Source organism: Pongo abelii, chromosome 15 (assembly GCF_028885655.2).
Source record: "Pongo abelii isolate AG06213 chromosome 15, NHGRI_mPonAbe1-v2.0_pri, whole genome shotgun sequence".
NCBI classification, from domain to species: Eukaryota; Metazoa; Chordata; class Mammalia; order Primates; family Hominidae; genus Pongo; species Pongo abelii.
In genome coordinates this window covers 83,722,512-83,749,328 of record NC_072000.2, presented here as the reverse complement: position 1 = coordinate 83,749,328, position 26,817 = coordinate 83,722,512, and the positions used below count along the sequence as shown (strand labels likewise).

Below are 26,817 nucleotides of genomic sequence, written 5' to 3'. Positions count from 1 at the left end.
TATTATTTAATCTTGGTACAAGCAGATAGGCCAACACAACCCAGCTTCTAAATTGGACACTGTTATTTCACAATCCTATATGTTTTATGCATTCTCTTTCATTATGGTCACTTTTCCAAAATAATGACAGGCTACTATGTGCCAAACATGGTGTTATGCACACTGCATATGTGATCATATTTAATTTTCATAACACGCCTGCAAGATATAGATTATAACCCTAAAGTACTGATGGGTAAGGGATGGGCATCTATCTGCTTAAGTGTGCTCTAGGAGGAAAAAAGATAGAGCTAGGTTGAAACCCAAGTTGTTCTGACTCCGAGATCAAGACAACGTTGAAAAGATGCCTTGTTGACTTATTTTGGGATCCTCCAAAGAGATAATTCTAAAAATCTTATACTTTCTTCAAGTCCCTAAATCTACCCCTGCCCCTGTTGATTGATGATCTTAAAACTTTCTTTACTGAGAAGTTTAAGACACTTAGATATGACTTTTCTTTAATTTCCTCCTCAGAGTTTCTGGTCAATGACCCAATTCTTGCATTCTTTCTTACTCCATAGGAAGAGCTCCAAATCATCACCAGCATCAAGTTATCACCATCATTTCCTGTGGTGGTGATGACATTAAGCCATCTACTGTTGTATTTCTCTCACCCTTCCCTGCCTTCTTCTGCCCCAGCTTGGTTGGTTTTATCCACTTCTGCTCCCATGTGTTGTCAATTTCTGCCTTTGTACTGGCTCCTTCTTTTGCTTCAAAATATTCTTATATTTCCTTTATCATCAGAACACACATACACCCCTGTTGCCACCCTACTACCTTGGAAGAAGAGGTATTTGAGTTGCAATCTCTTGTGATAAGTAAGACATATGTAGTTCCCATTTTTCTTATATAAAAAAACTGTCACAAGTTAAGTGACTCTTCATCAAGACCCTATAGTTCTATGATGGCAGAACCAGAAATGAAACTCAGGTCTTCTGATCCTCAGCTCAGAACACTCTTTCTCTATTCAAACCAATTGCCAATCAATGCCCATGGGTGACCATTTTTGAGATGACCTCTTTCAGGTAAGGTCACTGCAGCAAATTCCACTTCACTTTTGTCTCTGGAGCATGGAGCTTGCCTCATACATGTAACACAGCTGCTAGCCCTCAGGGCTGGGGGCCTGCTTATGATCAGTGACGTATCTCTAATTATCACATCTCTCAGGCAGGTAATCTGTCCTCCCAGGTATGAAGGCCCATTAATAACCCTCTGGGGGAGGGAGGCAGTATCCCAGATGCAGTCCTGTTGCATGATGTGCTCTGTGATACGAAGTTCCCAAAATCAGAGCTAACATGCAATCTAACGTGTTGTAACACTCATTGTTTCTCAGCCTCTCACAATACACAACCAGCCAGCCAGCCCGTTATCATTTAATAACACTCCCTGATACCGAAAGCTGGAGAAAATGGAAACACTCCAAGGGAGTGGGAAAAGCTAGTTAGGTGCAGAAGCTACTAAGGTTGTAACACAGGCTCTCACACAACTGAGAATTCAGACAGATGAACAGTTACACCTGTAACCCTGCAGCTGCCATTATCCTCAGGCTGGGTAGACTTCTAGAGGGATAGATCCCCCATGCAAAGAGAGGAGATGCTTTGCTCTGGGGAAACAGGAAGAAAAAGGAAACCATGGAATCTGTGTTCCTGCTCAGCTACATAGGATTTTGAGTAACAATTTTCATCTCGAAAGGAAATGCAGTTTGATATGAGACACTGAATTGGGAGTCTGTCTTGGCATTCAGCACTGATTTTGGCCCTAAACAGGGGCCTCGGTGTATGTTTTTGTAAAGTGGGTGGGAAAATGCCTTTCACCATGTAGCACATGGTGAAACATGTAGCACAGGAACATGTTACAAAATGAAACGCGATGCAGTGATATGAAGGCCTGTGCTTTAAGCTTTTAGGAGGAATTAGAATAAAATAATAAAAACAGGTAACGTATAAAGGGCCATTAGCGTGGGATCAGGCAGTGAGCCGAGTGCTTTACAAGTGTCATTTAATTCTCACATCAACCCCTATGGAACTTTTTTATGCCCAGTTTCAACTGATGAGGAAACTGAGTCATAGATAAATAATTTGCCTAAAGTCTGCTATTCAGTGATAGGGTCAGGATTTGAACCCAGGCAATCTGGCTCCAGAACCTTTGCTCTTCTTGCGGAAGAGGTTGGCTATTGAATCAGAAGCTTTGAATTTTATCTTGGGGTGTGTGTGTGGGAGGAAGAGAGAGAGAAAGAGAGAGAGAGAGAGAGAGAGAAAGAACCTGTAAAGAGAGTTTAATAGAAGGGACACAAAAGAGTAGAGATTACTTAGGCTAACAATATTTCACCTTTAAGACCACTGATTGGTAATTGATTCACCCTCTCCTTCTTCATCATTCATTCAGGAGCTCAGTCCCCATTTTCCTGAGATTCCAGCTAAAACAGAACACTAGGTATTTTCTGCATGTGTTGAAATCTGATAAATTAGAAGGCTGGCATTTTACACCTAGCTTTCTCATCATCCAACTCTGTAACCTTAGGTAGGTAAGTCACTGCACCTCCATATCTTTATATCTAAAATGAGTGTCTGAACTAAATATTCGCTTATGGGCTCTGCAGTACATAACCATTGATACTGGGATTCCTCCTGGGAACTGCTGAGGGTGGTGGCTCCGTTTGTCACCATGGTGTTCCCACCACAGCAGTGGTCTCCAAGGTGGGGCGGGCATCCACAGGGGTGCCAAGGTTGGTTCATGGGAATTTCAGGGAATGATACTGGGATATACATGTATCTAATCTTATCTTTTAAAATTCCTGATGTTTCTGTATGTGTGATAATATAAGCAATGTGTGTATTCTACATACATATATACATATTTTTAATTGGTGCAGAGTTAATTTTTTTCTAGTATGTGTAGACAACCAAAAACATTTGGAGACCCTGGCACTAGGGAGTTAAATTGGACCTTGGCTCTTTGCAGGGCCCTCAGAGGCTGTTACTCAATTTACTATATTGATGAAATGCAGAAGGACCTGGACTAGAGCTTAAAGCTAGCAGCAAGACGGTTTACATGGCAATTTGTTTCCTTCATTGTAAAATTAAATGTTTAATGATGTTTCTTAATTTTAAGCCACAAAACAGGTCTAATAATATTAATAATAATAATAACAATAATACAGGTTTAAGAGCTCATGTACTATGGAAAAAAACCCATCTTATTACATAGCCATATTTGAAGCCTGGATTTGTAAAGAAAAGGAAAATCTTACTCTAAAGGACAGGTTCAAGCATCTAATGGAAGCCAGAATTCTCTCTAAGAAAAATCATCATTTCCCCCTTAAGCTTCCAGGATTGTTCTAACAGTATGTTAGAATATATGAAAACATGTTGACAGTGCCCTGTTAGCTTTTTCTACCATTTTGTCTATTTTTCTGAGTCACAAAATAGATTAAGTTCAATTTCAAGGTAATTCTCTCCCTTGATTTCACTCTCTAAAATCTGATACTCACAGTAATACCTGGAATATGATGTGCTATTCTGACCTCCCTAGTTTAGGAAGGATATTAAAATATCAGAGAAGCTACACAGATAGGCACGCACACACACAAAAGGAGTGCTACAAAGGCTGGAAGATAAAGCATGTGAGGAGAGGTGGTAAGAGCTAAATTTACAAAGTCTGGCAAAGCAATGACTCCAGGGGACTTGATCACAGCCTATAAATACCTTCAAGGTAACAATATAATTGAAGGGAAAGAATTATTCATAGTCTCAGAAGATGATATAACTTGAAGCAATGGCCTAAAGCAATGGAAGAAAAAAAATTAGCTGAAATTGTCAGGAGATGGGGGGTGGTGGGGAGAAGAAATTCTTTACTCTCTGAAGTATAGAACAGGCAAAACAATCCCTAGAGGAAGTATCTGAAGCATTTTGATACAGACAGCCCAAAGCCCTGGAGTAAAAAGCAAAGATTAAAAATTGTGTTCCTTAATATTCTTAACAGAATTCAGAGCTCTTAAATGCATCTCTGAAAGACTGCCCCCTTCAGAGAACTGCTAAGTAATCAGAGATTCATATAAAGACCCCTAATTAGAGAACAACCAAAAAAAAATGACACATCAATATTGTAATATTATATATTAAAATATAGGAAACATGAATACTATAGGTAATGTATTTTAAGAGTAATAACCAACTTTTCTCAGAAAAGATAAAATGTTCATCAATAAATTACAATTCTATGCTCAATATGAAAGATCTTAAAAGAACACAAAAAATATGTCGAGCTACTGAGTCAAAATCATTCAATGTGTTATGCTATATAGCAAATTATATGTATGAAAGCAAATTATATGTAGGCGCCAGATGTTTCTGAGCAGGCAAATACATTCCTTTAAGACAGTAATGTAAAAGTCAACTTCTAACCTCTTCTAAACTAAATACCAAAAATAGCTGTGACTTTGAAAACGTTCCAGAGTGTTGTTTACATATAATATGTGAAGGTATGACCCCAAATTGTGAACACAAGTTCTGTGTGAGAGGAAGCACAAAATCAGAGGTCTCCAGGGGTCAGGCAGATGGATGAAGCCGAGTGAGGTGACAGGGAGTGGGCGGAGATTGGGCGGCTTAAAAGAATATCCATAAAAATGGCAATGGCTCCTCAGCTCCAGTTGACCAGTGCTATGAATAACACTGGCCCAGTAGAGTTAAACCTTCCGATTTTCAAAAAGAAACTAGAAATATCAACTTGTATATGAAATATCTGCATTTAAAAATATATTTGTGCGTTGGAGGAGGTTTAAAGAATACCAGCTGGGCACGTTTTCTAAAGCCCTTACATTGACAAAGGGAAGGCAAGAAGCACCCTGTACTCTAAGATCAGGAACCAGGAAGGGAATGATTGGAATCCAGTAGATGAAGCGAGTTAACTTCTGTATGCAAATCACCAAACACCCAAAAGAGAGAAGAAAGAAAAGCGTTTGTTTCTGCTCTTTTCTCCCAGGAATGTAGGAAGGAAGGATGTACTGGGGCAATGGGAATGACTCTATTTCAGATGGTCTCATGCCGCTGCCCTGCATATGCTCAGGAATCTCCATGTACTGATCTGGTTCATGACCAGTGGGGACAGCACAGCTGGCTCAATGGGAACAACAAAGTCTCCGTAGGAGGAAATCGAACCTTGAACTACCCTGAAGATAAAAGGAAGCAGAACAGTGACTTCCATATGGACACCCACCGTGACTTAGGGTTTATTTCCAGATGGTAGAGTGTGAATAGGAGTGGCTGTGTTTTCAAATTTTAGCAATTCAATGTCCAAATTTATAAGATGGCCCTTGGTGGTTAGCTGTAGAGTTTGAGTCCACAGAACAGTGTTGTTCTGTTTAGGTTTTTTAAAAGACACACACACACACACACACACACACATGCACCATTTCCCACTGTGTGAAATGAACTGCTCTGTGTGGATCCTGTGATCTTGGCATCTGCAGCATAAAGATGTCACAGTGCACACAAAGCCTTCTGACCAACCACATTCACACAAATACATCCTTGGGAGTCACTATGACTCACAATGTGACAATATCAGCTGTTCTCTTGCAGAGAGTCACTGGAGCTCAGACTGCATGCCTCAAAGAGAAATTTGATCTTCTTGCTAGAGTTAGGGTTTATACCACAGGAGAATTCTTTGTTAATATACTGTTTATACCAAACACCTCACCTCAAGCAATCCTCCTGCCTTGGCCTCCCAAAGTGCTGGGACACCACTGGCCTAATTTATACCAAACACTTTTTAACAAAGAAGCAATTCATGGAAATACAGGCAGAATATTCCTATCATGTTGTCTGTGTTCTCTTATATCCATTATGTAATGTGGTGTTTTTTATTCTTTTTATCAAAAATTAATAGTCATTTCTAAGAAGAGAGCTAATGCTAAATTCCCAGTTCCAGAACAGTATCTGTTATGATAAGGTAAATACACAAATTTGGATGAGACACATCTAACTGCTCTTTGGAGAACCATTACAAAATATCATTCTTTGAATGTCTACAAAGACCTAGCTTAAATAAAAGATTGAGATTTAGAGAAACAAAAAAGACTTCTATAGTTTTCCCCTAGAGCTGACTTACTGTGTCTGTTTCAGTCCAATGTTTGCATGTGTTTAATGTGCACACACAGCTTGAAAAAGGAAGCGAATACTCTGTGTTTTGCAGTGTTTGGGTGTGAATCAAAGGGAACATGTGGTTCCATTCTGTTTCTTCTAGCATTCAGTTAAGTAAAGGGAAAAACCTCATTTGTACTAATACTGTTACCATAAGGGGTGATCTTGTAAATGCCTGGGGGTAGGAAGGAAAGTGCTAGGGCAATAGGCAGTCATCCAGTCCAGGCAGGATTGCAAAGTCTTTACCAAAAATGGTGCAGTCTATCCACCAGAGAGGGTGGGTTTTCATTTGGTTGATTTGTCTTCTTTGGTTTGTTTGTTTGTTTTTGGTTGTTTTTTTTTCTCCCCCCCTCCCCCCCCAGGTTAGTGGTGTTTAGGTGCTTTTAGCAATTTGTTGTCTGTGAAATGTAGATGGATGTTCAGAAGGAATTCTGCACAATTTCAAAATGAAATAATAGAAATGGCCATAGTCATTTCAAGAAAAAAGACACTAAAATCGAGGGTGAAGATTTTTTGTTGTTGTTATTTTCTTTTGGTGTTGAAAACAAACTATAGTTGTTGTCAGGGTAGTAGCAATAGAACCAGATAGAGAGCTCTTTGTGCTTTTTTGATTACAGTCATGAGCAACACAGTGACATTTTGGTTAACGATGGACTGAGTATACGAAGGTGGTCCTGAAACTGCTGTTGCAAAATATATAACAGTGAGAAAATTATGACAGTGAAAGAGACCTGATCTAACCAACTCCATCTTGCCTTTAACCTCCAAACTTGTTTGACCTTGGTCATTCCTGGGCATGGGCCAAGCTAACTTTGGGAGAAATGTAGTTTAGAGTTTAAATGATAATAACCATTCACAAAAACTAAACTGCTTTGTAAAACTAATGAAAACCACCAGGTTAAGAGGATGAGAGACACCTGAATTATGCTAAGATGCAAGCAGAGTTAAATAATTGCCAACCATTATTTCGGAGGTCACAAGATTTGCAACTTTCCCACTTACTCCTATAATTAACATCCCTAATTGTAGCAGCTAAGATTGGCCTTTTTGAGATGTCATTTCAGGCTTTTGCACTTCTGACAACCAGATGTCCCCCACCTGGGCCCACAACTCTTGACTCAACCGGTCCTGTGGCCCCCACCCAGAAGCAGACTCAGTGCATGAGGAACATTTTCTAGATCCCATAATTGCATCCCTAACCAATCAGCAGCACCCATCCCCCAGACCCCTACCTGCCAAGCTGTCTTGGAAAAACCCTAGCCTCCAAATTTTCAAGGAGACTGATCTGAGTGATAATGAAACTTTGGTCTCCCATTTAGCCAGCTCTACATGTATTAAACTCTTTCTCTACTGCAATTCACCTGTCTTGATAAATTGGCTCCATCTGGGCAGTGGACAAACAGAACCCACTGGGTTGTTACATTCCCATAAGATTATAATACTGCATTTTTACTGTGCTTTTTTGTTTAGACATGTTTAGCTACACACATACCATTGCATTACAGTTGCCTACAGTATTCATCACAGGAACATGCTGTGCAGGTTTATAGCCTAGATGCAATAGGCTATACCATATAGCTAGGAGTGTAGTAGGCTATAACATCTAGGCTTGTGTAAGTACACTCTATGATGTTCACACAACAATAAGATTGCCTGGCGGGGCATTTCCCAGAACACATCCTCCTCATTAAGTGACTCGTGAGCATATTAGAACGAAAGAGATTAAAGTGGAAATTTGGGAAAGAAAGAAAAATACAAAGATGAAAACAAAAGTTTGAAGGAGATCCTCCCTGCCTGTTAACTAGTTAACTAATAAAATATATATGATAGCACATTTTCACAAAATTCTGCAAATTCAACTTCTGATTGCTTGTGCCCATTAAGGACTCCCCCACTAGAATGTAAGTACCATGAGGACAGGGAGTTTGTCTATCTTTTTCACTCTTGGATCCCAAGCACTTAGAGCTACACTTGACAGACAGTGGGAGGTGGTTAAGAGAAAAGTTGTTTTCACCAAAGCCAGTGTATTAGTCCTTTCTGGCATTGATATAAGGAAATACCTGAGAATGGGTAATTTATAAGAAAAGAGGTTTAATTGGCTCATGGTTCCATAGGTCATATAGGAAGCATGGCTGGGGAGGCCTCAGGAAACTTACAATCATGGCAGGAGGCAAAGGGGAAGCTAGCACATCTTACATGGCTGGAGCAAGAGGAAGAGAGAGGGGGGAAGGTGCTACACACTTTTACACAACCAGATCTTATGAGAACTCTATCACAAGAACAGCACTAGGGGGACAGTGCTAAACCATTCAAAACCACTCCCACGATCCAACCACCTCCCTCCAAGGCCCACCTCCAATACTGGGGATTACAATTGAACATGACATTTGGATGGGGACACGGATCCAAACCATAACAGTAGGTTACTCATTTCTGCTGGCCTGGCTAATTTTAACTTGGAAATTCTATTCTTCCCACCTGCATCTTACCTAAAACTAAGTGTATCATGTTGTAGTTTTTGCTATACGCTCCTGTATCTTTTCTCAACTAAACCTCAGGGAGATTTTTGTCTTCTTTTAAGAGGTGGCTGTGCTTTGTGGATCATTCATTGTGCATTCACGGTATTTTGGAAAACCACGTCATTCACATGTCACACCAAAACTCATTTTCCTCTTTCACGCTCTAGTATTGAATTTAAGGTTTGCTGTTTAGCCATGCAACAAAACCAGCTCTAGTATTGCTCATATAAGTAGCAAACATGAAAACCTGTTAACCTCAGGAATTAGGCATCAAGTAAGGGACAAATTAAATGGAATCTGTTCCCACTTCAATAAATGTGACTTTCAGTGTGAAGGACTAGCTTTCAAGTATTTACTGTACTCTGCTGCTAGACATTAGAAGCTAACAGACCAAAGGATGACAGGCCATGGTCGCTGTGAAGACACCCACATCTGCATTTAAATTACAAATATAGAAAACTAAATACTGACTCCAGTAGGAATAAATGGGTTTTTGTGTTATTTGAAATCATTTAGCGTTTTTAATCAAGAGTATTTGAGGACTTCTGATATGGCATTTATCATACACTGAAAGATGAGAATGCATTTATCCAATAATCTTTTCTTTGATACACTAAATTTGGAAGTGTTTTTATTGAGATTTGGGAACTAAAGTTACCTCTAAAACACTTATTCTACCGCACTGCATTCAAAACCTCAGATTAGTTTCCAGGCCAAGCCTTTCATTTTGCATAGGAGCATTTAAGAAAGTGGCTTGGTGGTAATTAGGTGCCTTAAGTCATTGAGAAAAATAGACAAATACTGGGAAGCAAACAAATGTAATGTAAAATGAGTTTCTTTGAATCCAAAAAGGAAGTGACTTATTTTAAGTTATGTATGCTGCTTCAGCCACAATTCTGTGTTCCATTCTCTATTCCTGTTTATCATTCTTAACTGTGGATTTAAATAAATATTACAGGTCCTGCTAAATTCAACACACCCAACATATATTACATATATTATATTATATTGAATAGAAAATTATGAAAAGCAGTATACATCTATATCTATTACACTGGATATATCTATTACACTGGAATCAAACATATCAATGATTAAGTCTAAGTCCTCTTTTCTTTCCTTAACATCTTTAACAAATGGTTACTTAATCCTCTTAGTCTTAATTTTTTACTTCATAAAATAGAGGTAATGCCACTAGTTTAACAGTGTTGTCAGGACTAAATGGGCTGATAGACACAAAATGGCTAATATACTGCCTGGACAATTAAAAAAACAGCAAATGCAGATGTGCTTACGAAAAGATACACTCCACAGATAAGAATATGGGTTTTTATCCGCGAAAAGTCAGCCAGCGGAATTATTTTCAAAAGAGTTTAGTAACCTAAGTACTACCTTTTGCATTTAATAAAGGGCTAGATAATTTCATAACCATTAGTAACGTTTGTAGCTATACAAGTTAAGGTAATGATAAGGGTAATCAGATTCCATGCCTCATTGCACATGATCACTAGGATCAGGGGATTTGTTCTCTTTAGGAAACTGCAGTCTGATTTAAATCCAAATTGCCCTTTCCAAACTGAAGCTCCAAAAGGTGAGGTGCCAAGAGCTGAGAGATGAACCAGATAAGGACATCATTTGAGAACCACAGCAGCTTACAGGGTCTAGCAGTTGAGCCATTCACATTTGGGCTCTGATCTGCCATTAGCCTGGTTGCTAATCTTCCTATTGGAAACTACACCATCTCAGCATCTCTTTGGTCTTCATTTCCAGGTCTCCAACCACCATCTCCTTAGGTACCAAGAGCTCTGCTGAGTGGTAGGTATACCAATATTGATATAAAAACAACCTTATTTATTTTGTAGGACTTTTCAATGATGACATGGCATGTTCACTTGCATTCTGTCATCGGATTTTTCCCACAATACTACGAGGGTGGCAGAATAGTAGCTACACCTCTACCATTTACATAGGGTAACTGCTAATTGGTGGCAGCTCTCTAGGAGTAGATGCTGGGTCCTCTGGCTCAAAGTTAATAATGCCCGTGACAGAGAAGAAATGCAGAATACTGGTAAGAGGACTGAAATGGCAAATATTATACACCATAATAAATACCAATAAAGATGAAGAAGACATCTCTATAAACTGATTTCAGATGAAAGAGGCCTAACGGGTATGGAAAAAACAGCTCTGGAACAACTTGTGTTTGGAAGTCTCTCAAGTGTTTTGATTTCTGTAAAACTTTACTATCTAGGTAATCCCCTACCCTCTAGCCTTTCCTTTTTAGTTCTCTTCCTTTCCTTCCTTTATCTCGTATATGTATATATTTATATATACATTATATATATATTTGTATAAATATATAAAATAATATATATATAAATATATAAAAAATATGTATATATTTCCCAAGGTCCTATTCATCTCCCTCGAGACGTTAGCACTCCTTAAACCTTCCACTGTCACTGCCAAGCTGTGAATTCTCTAGGTCCCCACCTCTAGCCCTTATCTCTTCTCTGAGTTCATCATGGATTTCCAATTGGAAATTTCAACAGCCTGGCTCTTGGATGCACTATGTTTTGCATCACTAAAGTCAAACTCTTATCTGTTTTACTTATCTGTCCCCTGTTTTGTTTTTGGTAATGAAATCACAACCTTCCCAATCTAGACATTCCTTACTTCTCTCCTTTTTCATCCAACCAGCTGACAACACCTGCTGATTCAATCTCTGAACTGTTCTTTGGTTTTATCCTCATTACCTTCCTATATTCATCATCATAGAATAAGTCTTTAAAAACGTTTCTCTAGAAACATTTACTCAAGACCCTGCTGTTTTCCTTGAACCCACGGAACAACATTCTTTTAACAGAGCCAAAATAATCTCCCTAAAAATTAAGTGCTGGGCATTTCATCTGCTTCTAAAAAAATCTTTAAATGTCTTCCTTTTGCTTTCAGAAACAAACTATCATCGATATAAAATTCAAATCTTCTACACTATGTCCCTAAAGTACCTGGGAAGAAAACCAAAGAAAACACAAGAACATGGCTATCATTAATGGAACATCCACTATGAACCAGATAATTCATTGGGCATTTTTCCATAGGTTATACATATTCACAGAGCTACAAATTGGCATTATTGCCATCTGCATTTTATGGAGTAGTCAAATTATTCATCCGAGGCTACAGAACTAGTTGGAGGCAGAACTAGACCTTGAATCAGAGACCAATTGCCCCTAAATCGTATGTTCTTTGTGCTAATCCATATTACCTGTCTTTTTTCTTATGCCATTCTTTCTGGTCCAATTGAATTCATGAATTTGAGAACACATCCTGTATTTCCTTTGATACGACACTCATGCTGGTATCGTCATCAGGTATGCTCTTTCTTCAGATTCCACTAGTCAAAATCTGTCCCATCCCATCTATGTACATAAAAAAAAAAAAATCTCAGCAACCAGCAGTATTTTTACCTTCTTTGGTATATAGCTGATTCTGTTTTTAAAAAGATTCGTACATATGATTTTCATTCCTCCCTACCTCCCGGCTAGATGTTAACTTTCTTCACATCTCAAACAATCCCAAGTAAATTGCTGTTTCGTAAGTATGAATTAAGTTAAAATTATTACCACTATGCTTTCTACTCTAAAACTTTCATTAGGGGTATAATAGAAATTAAGGGTCAGAATTGCATTTGAAAGCCCATTCAGCTGTTTATTAGTAGTGCTATCTTGGGAAAATGCTCTAGCTTCTTTAAAATTTAGTTGCCCCAATTATAAAATGAGGATATTAATAGTGACTACCTCACTGAGTGGTCGTGAGCTCATTATAAGACAGTGTAAATAAAGTTCTTGCACAGTGTCTGGTACCTGGTATTTTGTCAATCAATATTAGCGGAAAGTGATAGTAATGGTACCAACTTAAGATGGTCTCTGAAACACATGCTCCCGAGTAAATGTAGGAAGTAATAATCTATGCCATTAAATTACCTGCCATTTTACAGAAATGGAAGAGGAAAAATAAACTGAATTATAAGAGGTTAACTAAGGACTCAAAAATAGAATATGAGCCTTAATGACAACTCGTTTCCTGTCATCCTGAGTATGAATTGATTTCAGGATGAAGGTTAGCTTGATCGGATCAACAGGGCCTATCTAAATGTCTTTAAGTGATTCTAGGCTCCAGAGTTGTCATTGCAGGCCAGGAAATGACAGGTCTGGCTGTCAGTACTATCTGTGAGGCTAATGTAGTTATATAGTTCCCTCTGACATCTGTCCCTGAAACACTAACAAGTTGCAACAGCAGCAGTGACAGCACCAGGATCTAAGAAACTGATTCTGTGGAGTGGGTGGCTAATGAATTCCCCCATCAATACACTGAGCTCCTATGCCTTCTGAATACAGCTAGGGATCTAAAATCCATCACCTATAGCTTCAGGGAGTCAATGAGTTATTTCTTGCCCTGTTGCACTGAACAATACCCCAGGAGTAATGACAAGTAGCAGTGTAAGCGGTGGGTCAATGAGATAATTCATCCAACTGATGGTGTTAAGGGAGGCTTGCCATTAAGTCCTGTGAGCCCCAGCACTCACATGATGGCACTTAGAGTTTTCCTTGCTTGTTGCATTTTAGATTCATATATCTAAAAAGCTTCTGCTATTCAGAACTTATTCAGCTAGCTTGATAACTGCAATAACCCAGTAAATATGCCACCCAGCTGTCTTTAAATCAGTAACATCCCAGCTCCTTAGAATTTTAAATTGCTTCATTTCAAATTTCAGAGGCCTGATTAAAGTTTATTCATTGCTTAGGAAAATAAAATATAACAAGTTTTTGAGTTAAAATGAGTGAGTTGAAGAAAAATCTTCGAGTAACAATAATATCAAAATCTATCTATGAATGAAAGCTCACTATATGCCAGGAGTTGTGCAAGAGTTGTATATACATCATCTCATAATGAGTAGAAAACCTAATTTCTTGTTTTTGTAATTGTCGTGGCCTTTCAAGCCTGTTAATGCTATGCAAGCCAAGGTTGGTCACAGTGCCCTCAACACACAGCACTTTTCCTGACACATAATAAAAACTCAATTTTTATATATATAATGAATGATGCTCAGGAGCTAAATTCTCTTCATCTTAGTTTTTCAAAATTCATATTTGTATGCATTGAGGATTCTGAAACATAACTGTCATTAACTAACAGTCTATGGGCTCTTGTATGAACCATAAATGAGAAAGATATAGCCATTTGGCCTTTCCTTCTCATAATTTCCTATCAGCCATAACCTATTTTCCACACACTTTGTCAACTTGATTTTTATGATTGCATTTTTTTACATTTCACTTGCACAGTAAATTTATAATTCACTTTTCCTTCATATTTTGGGGAATCCAAATCTATGAAGTATTTCTGTTTATATTTATGGTTTTAGGTTTCCAGTTTACTTGGTGGCAAGACCTACTTAGCTCCCCACAGTCTGGCTGTACCTCCATTAGGACTTTGGTTCTAGCAACATTTTGTGGGGGTTCTATCCCCGAGTATACGACCAAGCCCTTTGGGACTTTATCTGGTACCCAAGGAGAGTCTAAAACCATTTTGATACTAGGCCTATCTAGAAAGGTTTTGCTTTCCTGCTGCTACTACTTCTATTGGTGGTGGTGATGGTCATGGTTATTGTCATCATCTTCTTGCTCTTTTATTTTCCTTATTTTCCTCCTTCTTCCTCCTCTTCTCCTCTTTCCCTCTCTTCCTTCTTCTCTTCTTTCCCTGTTTTCATGCGAAGCGGCATATTTTCCCATGGTCAATACAATTAAAGAATAAACTTCAGGGCAAGGCAGGTGATAATTTCACTGCTGAGTCTAGAGCCCTTTGGAAACTTATACTAAAGAGAAAAGAAGCGCAATGCATTATCATCTTGTAACAGGGATAGAGACACAATGCTATATAATGAGACACCAAGGAGGCTATAGGGTCACTTATCCTATTGACCTAACCAAGGTCATGACCTAAATTCCCTCTGAGGTAACTGCTTCTTCACTTTATGCTAAAGAGATGCTCCAAAAGTCTTCATTGTGCATCTGGTTAATTCATAAAATTGACATTTGATCAGATGAAACAAATTTAAAAATTTTGCCTAGAAAGTCCCAGCAGACTTATACAAATAATTAAACTAAAACTTTCCTTCTATATATGTTTCTCTAATGCAGTCATCACCTCTACAGCACCCATTTTATTCGGAAAACTACCATTCTCCATTAGTGCAGTGTTTTGCTGATAATGAACAGCTTCTAAATACTTTATTTCACTTGATCTTTGAGAAAACCCTGCAACATAATATTTTATGCCCATTTAGAAGAAGAGGAAGCTGAAGCTCCAAGTAGTAGAATGACTTGCTGAAAGTCACATAGCTCACTGACAGAAATGGAACTCAAATCCAACTTTTTTTTGGTTTCAAATTAAGCACATCTTTCTACTATGGCTTGCCGTCTCTCAAAACCATGTGTGGAATCAAAGTAAACAGATTTAGATAGAAATATCATGGGAATAATAGAGATCTGAGAAAACACAACAGCTCTGCTGCAGATAGCTGCCTCTGGTCCAGGTTACATAAGCAGTCACTTCATCCAATCATCACTTCTACTCCCTTCTCCCACCTTCTTCTCCGACTCTGCTGGGATAGCATGGCTAAGCTGAAAGCTGGAGAGACAATGCCCAGCAGGTCCTCTCCATATAAGTGACTAATGATCTGGAAAAACTTCTAAGCCCAGAAAACCCAAAGAGGTCTTTTTCACTAAGAGCAAACAGCGATGGAAGGAAATACGGAGTCAACCTGCAGTGCACAGCACTCTATGGGAAACGAAATTGCATCTGTTGGATACCTCTGTTGTTTTCTTGTCCGTTCCTTTTTTATTTGCGCTGCCAGTCTCAAAAACACCAACATTCTTCTGTACTCCACTGGAAAGTTCCCCCAATACAGTTCTTGACTCAAATCCAATTCTGTCACTGGCCAAACCCAGAGATGAATCTAAGCTAACAGCCACCTAACCTTACTAAGAACTATCCCAGCAGATGCTGATGGTTTACTGTAAATATCCCACATAGAGACAGCCCAAATGAAGCATCCAGGCTGGCAATTTATAAATGCAATAGATGGGAGGAACAGACCATTCATCATCATTCAGCTTTACTTCCATTTATTCTACAGGACTCTCATTGGGTGCTATAAATTATGTAAAAACAATAATATACAAGTAAAACTTAATAAATATCCAATTTCCCCAAATATGACACTGATAGAATATTATCAATCTGTTTTCAAAGTTCCAGTTTTTGGAAGGAGAACACTTTGCCACCGTGAAATGGGGGTCAGTCTGGACAGCAGTTCTTTGTCTGCCCCTCATCCTCGTGTATGTAAGAATCTACATTTTAAGTCAGGAAGTAAATAGTTGGGGAAGGTTATAGATTCTTGTCAAACAAAACAGATATCTTAACACATAAATTTTCACTGTTCCTGAAAGGCTCATAATTAAAAAATGAATCCAAGAGGATTCACTGTAAATTACATACAGGGAGAAAGAAATTAATAGGATGTCTTTTTTATACTCAGCATTAACTACATAAAGGGAAGCTAATTATTGCCCAGTTCTCCCCGACCTTCTATTTTGTAGATGGTGAAAGAGGTTGACAAGAGTTTCATGATAGTAATAACAAGCACTTCATGCTAATCTCTTCTCTAGTCCTATTCAGTTTTTTTCCCTGTTGCGTAAATGAAGGTGAGTGTAACATGACACCATTTCATAAAGCCTAGATGTGGGGTCAATAGGCAGATGTCACTTGCAAGTGATAGCAGCTTTTCTCCAAAATTGAGCTTTAATTCCTCAACAATTGATTTCAATGGAAGGAAACTAATATTTGAAATAGATTTTAAAAATTCCTCTACCCTAAGACACCCTCGCTTTACAGAATCTCATTTCATGCACATATACTTCAAAAAAGATCTCTTTGCCTTTTTCAAACATGCTTAATTCAAAATTTTATTAATATAACAGTTTATAATTGATTCAGAAAATATTGCATCATGGAATGTAAACCAAAAACAAAGAAATGTTAGTTAATTTGAGGCAAGCAATTTCTAAATAATTTTTATCTCCTGGCCCTCTCTGATTTTTTAAAATGACCAAATGCCTGTGTTGTTCAACACTTTTTGTCAAAACCTATTTAACTTTTATAAGGCCCAGATGAGTGGAAAGACTTTAGGTTTAAAAGAAAGTAGCAAGAGAAATAAGAACCTCTGCTCCCTTGGCCAGAATGAAAGACAATCTGAGCAAATCACGAAATAGAAAAAATGTGCTCTTCGGCCATAAAAAAGAACAAAATCATGTTCTTTGCAGGGACATGGATGGAGCTGGAGGCCACCATCTTTAGCAAAGTAACACAGGAACAGAAAACCAAATACTGCATGTTCTCCCTTATAAGTAGAAGCTAAATGATAAGAACACATGGATACATAGAGGAGAACAACACACACTGGGGCCTTTGGGAGGGTGAAGGGTGGGAGAAGGGAGAGGATCAAGAAAAATAACTAATGGATACTAAGCTTAATACCTGGGCGATGAAATAATCTGTACAACAAACTCCCATGACACGAGTTGACCTATGTAACAAGCCTACAAACCTGCACTTGTACCCCTGAACTTAAAATACATATACAAAAGAAAAAAAGTGCTCATAGCACTCAACCGTCTTGGTGACCCTTTCTTCATTTGCCCCAATTACTCAATCTAGGACACAAATGCCTTCATTTTGCCCAAGTTTTCCCACTCATTTCTACCATCCCACACAACATTGCACATCCTCAAACTAGCCATGGCCACTTTTCCTCCTTTCTGTCCAACTTTCCTATCAAAACTTAAATTCTGTCACAGGAGCTGACTTTAGGCTGGTATAAGAAGGATGGCAAGAAGATCGACTACTTTAAATGAATTAATAAATCATTCCAGGACTTGCAGTGCAACATGAGCTTAAGATACCACTTTTCCAAAGAAATTTTAATACGTAGGGATTTCAGGATAACAAAGGAAAAGAAATGGGAAAATTCGAGCACATGCGGAGGGATAGTGTGGAGCTTAGAGCAGATGTGATGAATGTGTAGTACACGTTCACAAAACCTCACTTCTGCACATGTGGCAGACATGACGAATGGAAGCTACATCTCCTACCTGCGGATTTGCCCGCTGTTCTCATAAACCCTGGTGTAAAGCTTGAAGAGAGAGAGTGAGGCACTGAGAATTTTCAGGCAAGATGAAGCCTATTTGCCACTCCTGCCCTGGGGCTATTCTAGAGTGGCTGCTTACCCCAGGGTCAGGCTCTCTAGTGTTCTTGGAAGAGCATTTTCTCTTCCTTCAAATAAGTCCACTTGGGGGTAAAAAGGAAATATTCCAATGACAATGTTGATGTTGCTCAAAACACTTCAGGAATTTCTAGGAACTGTCTTCTTGGAAAGTTAAAAAAATACAAGCTTTCTTTGTCTCTTCTCCTTCTCCCCAACACACACACACACACACACATACTCTCTCTCTCTCTCTCTCTCACACACACACACACACACACACCCCACTGGCTAATTTTAGAGTTTGTACTTTGTTTTTGACCAACTTTACTAGCCTGACCACCACTCAGAAGTAGCACCAAAGTACTTTAGGTTTTTGTTGTTGTTGTTATTTTATAACGAACACTCATATTCAAAGGATGAAGCTTTGCCCCCATGTAATCCCTTGTTGAAGCACATCGGTAGGCAGAGCCCTGTCCTCTTCCCTTATCCCTGGAATTTCTTCTGCTGCTATGCTCTGAATGTGTCTCCCAAAATTCCATGTGCTGGAAACTTGATCACCGATGCCGCAGTGTTGGGAGGTATGACCTTTGGGAAGCGCTTAGGTCATGAGGGCTCTGCCCTCATGAATAGGTTAATGCTATCCTAAAAAGGGCTTGCAAGAGTGGGTTCACTCTTTCTGCTCTTCTGCCATGTGAAAACATGGGGTTCCTCCCCTTCTGAGGATGCAGTGCTCGCCTTAGAGGTGAAGACTGGGCCCTCACAAGATACCAGATCTGCCAGCACCTTGATCTTAGACTTCCCAGCCTCCAGAACTGTGAGAAATTAATTTATGTACCCTATAAATTACCAAATCTCAAGTATTCTGTTATAGCAGTAAAAAAACGGAGTAAGCCAGCTGCTTTCATCTCCCCCTTGTGTCTTCTATCACTTTTTCTTTTTCCCAGGAGGTTTCTCTTCTAGGCAAACTGTAAGGTGAAATAGCAACTTCTGCCTTATGCTCAATCCCTTCCACTATCATTAACGGCCCCAAAGCTCTTTCTCTCTTGAGTAATTTTCTTTAGTACAAGAAAACAAACCATTCAACAAACAGAACCACCTTTTACAGATTGTAAAAGCTATAAAAATATCTTAATAAGTATTTATGGCTTTGTTTCCCTGATGCATCTACTTAAATGTCCAAAACAAAAAGCTGGTTTCATAATTAAGCCATTTAGTCTTCTACTTGGATTTCTTTACTTTCAAGTATGATAAGAAACCTGCCTTCTTCAGAGTAGACAAAGAGATAATCTGCAAGGAAATAAAATACGGCTTCAAATGACTAGACCCATGAAGGGGCCCCGTGCTCGAGAGGGCCATGAACATGTCAGGGTCACTCTAGAATCACATAGATTCCCCACAGCATAGGATCCTTTTTTCTTTTTTTCTGAAAAGGTCAGGTGACATCATTTCCTAATCTAAGATTTGAAGGAAAATCTACTGGGCTTTCACAGAACGTTTAAGCAATCGGCTGTATCACCCAAGTGTCTACAGTAACCCAGGGGGCTCTTTACATTTTGATATAAAATGTCTGGTAATTTTGCTCATACAAAGAAAATAATATTATACTATGTCAAATCTAATGGGTATGCTTATACAGAATACACACACTAATAAATACACACAAATGAATGTTACTTGAATCTCAAAGTATGTTTAGAGCATTCACTTTTCAAAGACCCCAAAGAAATGACAGAACTTTATAATGGCATATTATAATATACTGGAATGTTCTGGTTCCTCCTAGAAGTTACCATAATCTGCATGACAATTTTATTAAAGCACTGCTAATTTCAAGTAAACCATGAGGAAATAGGAAAACCTCTCTCTTAAAAGTGGAGATGTTCTACAAAACATGAATGAGCAGGAATGGATAAAACAGTAGTACACCATTTGACTCAAAAAGATGCTCATGTCTGTGCCAAATCATATTTTTCTTAGGAAGTCACAATGAACAAAAAAAGAAGATAAATCACTGTGGAAATGCAAGTGAGCTGGTAATAATAGCCTAGTTATAGCCGCCATGAAATAGTCATTAAGTTATATGTAGCATAAATTTCACAGAGTTTTGTAAATTATGGTGGTTCTTAGAGGCCAAATAAAGATAAAGTGTAGTAAGTATGGCTGCCTTTCTTTTTGCTCCTTGGCACAGCTTTTTAAAATGTGTTAGCTCAGGCTCATAGCACCATATGGTTCCTGAAGCATCTGAGAAAGAATTGAAAAGATCACAACTCTATTCAAGACTCCTCCGCCACATTTTGAAGGTGATCATCTCTAACCAGTTCTTCCTTAAGCTAAGCAGAGTCTTGCCCTGATCTGGCTTATACTGGGGCTAGACCAACTTCCAGCTCAAGCCTAGGACTTTAAGCTGCTCTCATTTCCAAGGCATGCTGGAAGAGCAAGTGCCAGACATGTGCACTGCTGTGGGAGCTGGGCTTGTCATGCGTGATTCCGGCCAGCCATCTCCAACTCCAGAGACCAGCAATGAAATTGTATCCTCTGCTTCTCTCTATACACCTGCACATTAGCAAAACTCTGATTCAGAGATTCCTAATCAATGTTCCTTTTCCTCGTTTTTAGAGGCTGGTAGTAATCCCCAGTTGATCTTTTTTCTTAACTGCCTTTTCCTCCTGCTATTTAAACTAAATTCTTATTGCTCCAAATTAAATCCATTCTTTCTAGCCTTGTCATTGCTAACCAATGAGAACAATTCCTCTCTTTGCTCTTGGAGACTGCACTTTGGGTACTTATGGATGAGAATCATATCTCTCTTTAGCCTACTTTCTTAACTGCAGACTGCACAGGTGATAAAATGGGTTAATTGTTGCTATAAAAATATTTTCCATCCTTATAACAAAAGAATTTTTTCTTCTTAATCATTTTTAATTTCTTAGCGTTTGCTGTGTTCTTATGATCTACAGGGATTGAGGATGCAGTGCTATTAAGCGCATATATACAAGACCAAAAGCAAAATGTTGACTATGCAATACACATGAATTACTCAACTCTTGATCACTGTTCTTTTTCCCTTTTGCCCCGCCCACTCTGGCACTCCGGTCTCAGTTTTCATCACACATTTATTACATCTCTACAGTGATGTTTGAAGCCTAGGACAGGGGTCACTAAATTATGGCCTGCAGCTTGTTTTTACAGATACATTTTTATTGGAATACAGTCTCACGCATTTCAAAAAAATGTATTGTCTGTGGCTGCTTTCACATTACAAAGGCAGAACTGAGTAGCTCTGAGAGAGACTATCTAACCTGCAAAGTCCAAAATATTTACTATATGTCTCTTTACAGAAGGTTTGCCAAATCCCAGCCTAGGAGATTGTTAACATTCCACTTGGCTTTGCTGCTTGCACCAGGTAAGATCCACACCAGGTAAATCTCTTAAATATACCCCAGAAGTCTGCTAAATGTTCTGCCACAGGCCAAGCCATACAGTTGGGAAGGAAGCATGCAAAGAATGAATTTCTTTTTCCTCTCTATATACATGGGGAAGAAGGAAGAGTTTTTAAATTTTTTTCCCCAGGAACCCTATAAGTATGATGGTTCACATCTGAAAACAATTTTTATAAGCATGTGCACCTTTGCCATATTGATCTAGAATGTTCTGCTGCATCTACCTGAATCACCAACTCAGCCCACCAGTAAGACAAGAAAATCCAGGCCAAGGCCGGGTACTCACTATGTGAAGCTGGAGGAAGTCACCAAGTCCTGGAGCACTGTCGATGCGGACCAAGATGCCATCCTTCACAGTGGTGCTGAAGCCCACGGCAAGGCGGTCAGAGCGCGTGCTGGGCCTGTCATTGGCTGGCCAGGTGTAGAGGATGAGTCCACCGCTTTTCCCAAAGATGTACGTAGCGCCAGCTGCAACAGCAAGAAGAGAGGGAGACATCAAGGCACTATATTGCATACAGCCAGCTGTAGCACGCTGTTGAGACCCTACACAGAACAGCTGAAGAGAGGAAATGTCCCCCATGGGACAGTATTTGGTTACTGAGAGGAATGGCTCCCAAAGCTTCTGAAGGCAGCTATCACCCCAAATTAAAGATGCAGGCAGAATGAATGCATAACAAAGCAGATGGTGGTAAGAGTCGTTCTTAACATCTTAAGTTCCTGCTGCATAACGGTGGAGGGTAAATAACATCCTAAGTCTGGGAGCCTGGGTACATTGCAATAAACAACTTTCTGGTCTTCCTCAACAGTAGGCTTCATTTTGCATCTTGGCCAGGACAGGTACAAGATAGAAAACTAGTCCCCTATCTCTTAGCTGTCAGCATAATCTGGTCAGTGGAGCCAGGAGCCTTACAAAACTGAAGGTAACAGAGCAGTCCAAAGGCATCATGTCTCTCCTGCTTGTACCTTCTCCCACTCCCACAGGAAAGAAAGTAGTGGCCCAAGAAAACCAAGTTATGTGACTAAATGCATTTGCCTATTTCACTATTATGTTGCTATAAACATGGTAACAAAAATGATTTCCAGGAGTTTTTTTTTTGTTTGTTTTTCTTTCTGAGATGGAGTCTCGCTCGCTCTGTCGCCCAGGCTGGAGTGCAGTGGTGCAACCTCGGCTCACTGCACCCTCTGCCTCCTGGGTTCAAGCAATTCTCCTGCCTTAGCTTCCCGAGTAGCTGGGACTACAGGCACATGCCACCACGCCCGGCTAATTTTCTGTATTTTTAGTAGAGACGGAGTTTCACCATGTTAGCCAGAATGGTCTCGATCTCCTGACCTTGTGATCCGACTGCCTTGGCCTCCCAAAGTGCTGAGATTACAGGCTTGAGCCACCGTACCTGGCCTCCCGGAGTCTTTTAAAAATGAACCTTTTTTTTTTATTCCCTAGTGGTGGTATTTATCTGGCATTAAATACATTTTCTTTTCCTTTTTCAAACTAAATCTTAGGAAGAAGATACAAGAAACAGAAAAAACATCACAGGATAATGAGATTTGAACATGACAAGTGGTAGTTGTCAATTATGATTAGTGGGCTTATCAGTATGTTTACTATTTACTTGTGTTTTTACTATTATCCATATGAACTCAGGAGTTACTAAGAATATATTAATTTAGAACTACTTACAAAGCAAATGGGAATAAAAATAAAGAAAATATTTATATTTCAGAAATTATAAAAAGTATATTTTAAGAAACACATTTTTGATCTCAGTTGGAGAAAATCATTTAGATTTGGCGACCAGAAAAGACTATGCCATTTGTTGCCTCTTTGGTTTTAGGCAAGTGGTGTTACCCATAGCGAATACTTCCACAGGTTACTCGTCTCAAAATTCAGAGCACATTTGGTAACAGATTTTCTTGTGTATTTCTCAGTGACCATGTTCCAACCCTTAAAACTATTTTAAAGCAGCATTAGACAACCATTCAGATACCTTTTACATTTACTAAAAATCTCAAGCACTGGTCCGCATGTATTCCCAGAGCTAGTTTACAGAGAATATTAAGTAGAATTATGTTGACCAAAGAAGAAGTGAGTTATTCATCTTGTTGAGAAATAATAAAGTTAACTCTTGTGAGACTAGAATTAGTAATATGTGTCATATGTCATCCTTCCTAAAGCACTAAGACTCATTAAATTCTGAGGCATATAGAATCTAATTTGTCTTCTTTGAAAGGTCACTATTCTAGTTGCTCCAATTTGCTCAATTTGTGTATTACATGTAGCATAACATTATTTTCCTTTTATGAATTTCTCAATCCTTAGGGGATGGTGTCTGGAAAGCCCTGTACACTCATCTGGAGGATTTGGAATTGTGGTATGCAAAGTTTATGATTAATTCTATACGCAAAACAATGTTTACTTCCTACCATCTACAAACACCCTCAAAGCTTCTTAAAATTAGAAATGTGGCTATAATGATTTACCCTTGATATCGCTCCATCTGTGAAGAATTTAAATAATTCCTCTGTAGATGATTACAAATGTCATCACCACTCTCTTTATTCTTTATTTGGAAAACTGAAGGTTACTCAGTGATTAATGTATAGAATCACCAAAAAATGCAAATCAGCCTGTGACATTTCATGGCAATTTATAAAAATCTTTTACTTTTCTATCCTAAATATATAGTGGATTCTGCTACAGAGATAAATTCATACTCTATCAGGAAATAATTTTGTCACTACAAAAATAACAAGTCAAAAAATTGATAGCAACATACACATGGTGCTTTACAGTTTGCAAAATATTTTCAAATTCATTCGCTGAATCTTTGCAACAATTGTATGGGATATTTTATATCTTAACACTGTTTTACAGATTTGGAAACAGAGGCTCAATTATCTGATTTAAATGGTACCACTTCAAGTCTCCAGCCTGAGCCTTCTACCTCTGAAAGCCTTTTTTCACCACATACCAATGTAATTACACAATAAACTGTATCAATAAACTATACCAATGGGGCAAACAGTTGTCTGTACTTAGTTCTTTTCACATCTTTTTATCAGACTAAAGCAGAATGAAAACAAAGTCACAGCCCCCAAATTTGGCATGTTTTCAAAAGCTTGTCTGGCCATCTCACCATATCAATAACCTTAAGCATTTTACTTGTAGTTTTCATCCACAATCCTAACAGTAATTCTCAGTTCTCCAATACAAAGGAGAAGAATATTTTAATACATAAATATACAATTTCTTATATATGGTTAGAAAGTCACAGTGGCTTTAATCTTTAAACAAACAAAAAACAAAACTTCGCTATGACAATATTTGATAGGATAGACAAAAAATTTGATTTAAAATTATTTGTATTGCTTTTGTTATTCTGAATTTACAATGTCACTATGTTAGATGATTCTAACTTTACAGGTGAAGAAAGCATAAAAGATACAAAGTACCTGGCATACGATTACTTTGCTATGAAGAAAAAAATATGAAAATATCTATTCTTGGTAAAGTATTTGGTGGTAAGAGTGAATAAAGGCCCTGAATGCTCCCGTAATCCAATGCTATGGGATATTAGAGGAAGGTGATTAACAATTATAATTTTCTGCTCTGATATTGTTGTTGTTTTTTCTCTTTACATTTCATGCTTTGCCATCTTGCATGGTTTTTAAAGGTAAATACATACTTTGTGTTAATTTAAATATAAAATGCCTAGAGTCCTACAGGAAACATAGAATTATTTTGTTTTATATATTCAAATAAAAAAGTTAATTGTGTTATTTTAAAATGTGGATTACAAATCAACTTCTTGGGAAAATCCTGGGAACTATAAGAACCTCCTCTTAATTCATTAAAGATTTTCATTTCTGAGCCATGCTATACCACATTACATGCTTTCTCCCCTGAGCCTCGTACTTCTGATTGCTGGTTTCTCACCGTGTTCAGTATGCTGATGCAAGATCATACTACTTATATTTATATTCAGAATCATGTAAACTTCATCCTTGTTGGCAAAAACTGACCAATTCAACTGAAGAAAAAATTGCTATAGTAACATTTTGGCCATTTAACACTGCAGGATTTGCAAGTTTGCAAGCAGCTGAGGTTGCTTTGCTGAGTTTTAACCAACACAGTATTCCAGGAATGAAATCTCTACACAGTCACCACTAACATAGATTAAGAGCATACATCTCACCTTCAAATAGTCAACAAGGATGACTCTTTTTTTTCTTTTTTTAACTCACAACCTGCAAATAATGGGTCTGGCTTACTGTTTTCATAATTGGCTAACTACTTACTGTGATGGAGCTGATGGTAATATTGACAGAGTGTTTTGGTATGTGTTCTGTGAGTGTGTGCTTGGGATAGTGATCCAGCAGAAGAAAAGGATCAGTCTTCCATGCAATCATAAAAGAGTCCTGGGTGAAAGTTATGGAACAAGCTAATTAAGTACCTGACCTATAGTTTCTTCAAGAGAATGAGGAATATAATTTTTTCTCATCCACATATTTCTCCAAGGTTCTTAAATTTTGGGTGCATTTTATTGCTTATTGTATTAGAATATAATTGTTATGTCAATTTACTTTTTCTTTATTTAGGATCACTTAGGTAATTATTTTATTGTTGTTGTTGTTTTGACTTAGAAACCCCCTGGCCCTGCCTTTATGGCATTGGTTCTATTTCCAGTCTCATAGCCAAATAGCATATTACTTTTTCTGGGAGACTATTAACAGAAATAGAATTCTTGTCTTAAGAGTCACTTTAGATACACAAATAATATATACATACACATGTGTATGTACATATACGTATACACACATTGTGTATGTACATATACATATACATAAGCATATATATGTCTATGTGTGTGTGCATGCATGTGTGTGAAAAACAAAAAAGGTTTAGTTAAAAAATACAGTAGTCTAGAATTCATTTATTATTTACCCCATCAAATAATTACAGGTAAAATGGCTTAATAAATTGTACTAAATTGTACTAAATACTAAATACTAAATTGTACTAAAATACAATAATACAATATTGGGTGTGTGTGTGTATATATATATGTGAATATATGTATGTGTGTGTGTATATATATACACACACATATAGTTACAGAACAAGCTAATTAAGTGAGTGATCTATCGTTTCTTCAAGAGAATGAGGAATATAATTTTTTCTCACTCATGTATTTATATTTTTATTTATATATATATGTGTGTATATATATATATGTATATATATATATCAAACTAGCCTTCCCTGAAATAATTCTATTGATGTTAAAATGGAACAAGTTTTGGAAGCATCTCCCAGGGGAAATCTGAGAGTTAAATTTATTATTTTATTTTAT

General features: G+C 38.0%; 1 protein-coding gene and 1 long non-coding RNA gene across 45 annotated transcripts in view; one reads left to right on the top strand and one right to left on the bottom strand.

Moving 5' to 3' along the window:
- The window catches only part of LOC129049948 (uncharacterized), a 55,806-nt gene extending 33,668 nt beyond the window's left edge, over window positions 1-22,138 (top strand). Inside the window, exons 2-3 of the long non-coding RNA XR_008513372.2 lie at window positions 21,365-21,429; window positions 21,672-22,138. This is a non-coding gene — a long non-coding RNA (uncharacterized LOC129049948). The remainder of the gene's footprint in view (window positions 1-21,364; window positions 21,430-21,671) is intronic.
- Window positions 1-26,817, bottom strand: part of NRXN3 (neurexin 3) — a 1,691,350-nt gene that overhangs the window by 372,279 nt on the left and 1,292,254 nt on the right. For all 44 annotated transcript variants that reach the window (XR_010136857.1, XR_010136859.1, XR_010136858.1 and 41 more), the window contains 1 exon segment: window positions 21,753-21,934. Coding sequence is in view for 39 of the 44 variants with exons in the window: in XM_054529674.2 (XP_054385649.2) it covers window positions 21,753-21,934 (182 nt within the window). In the remaining 5 variants the exon portion in view is untranslated.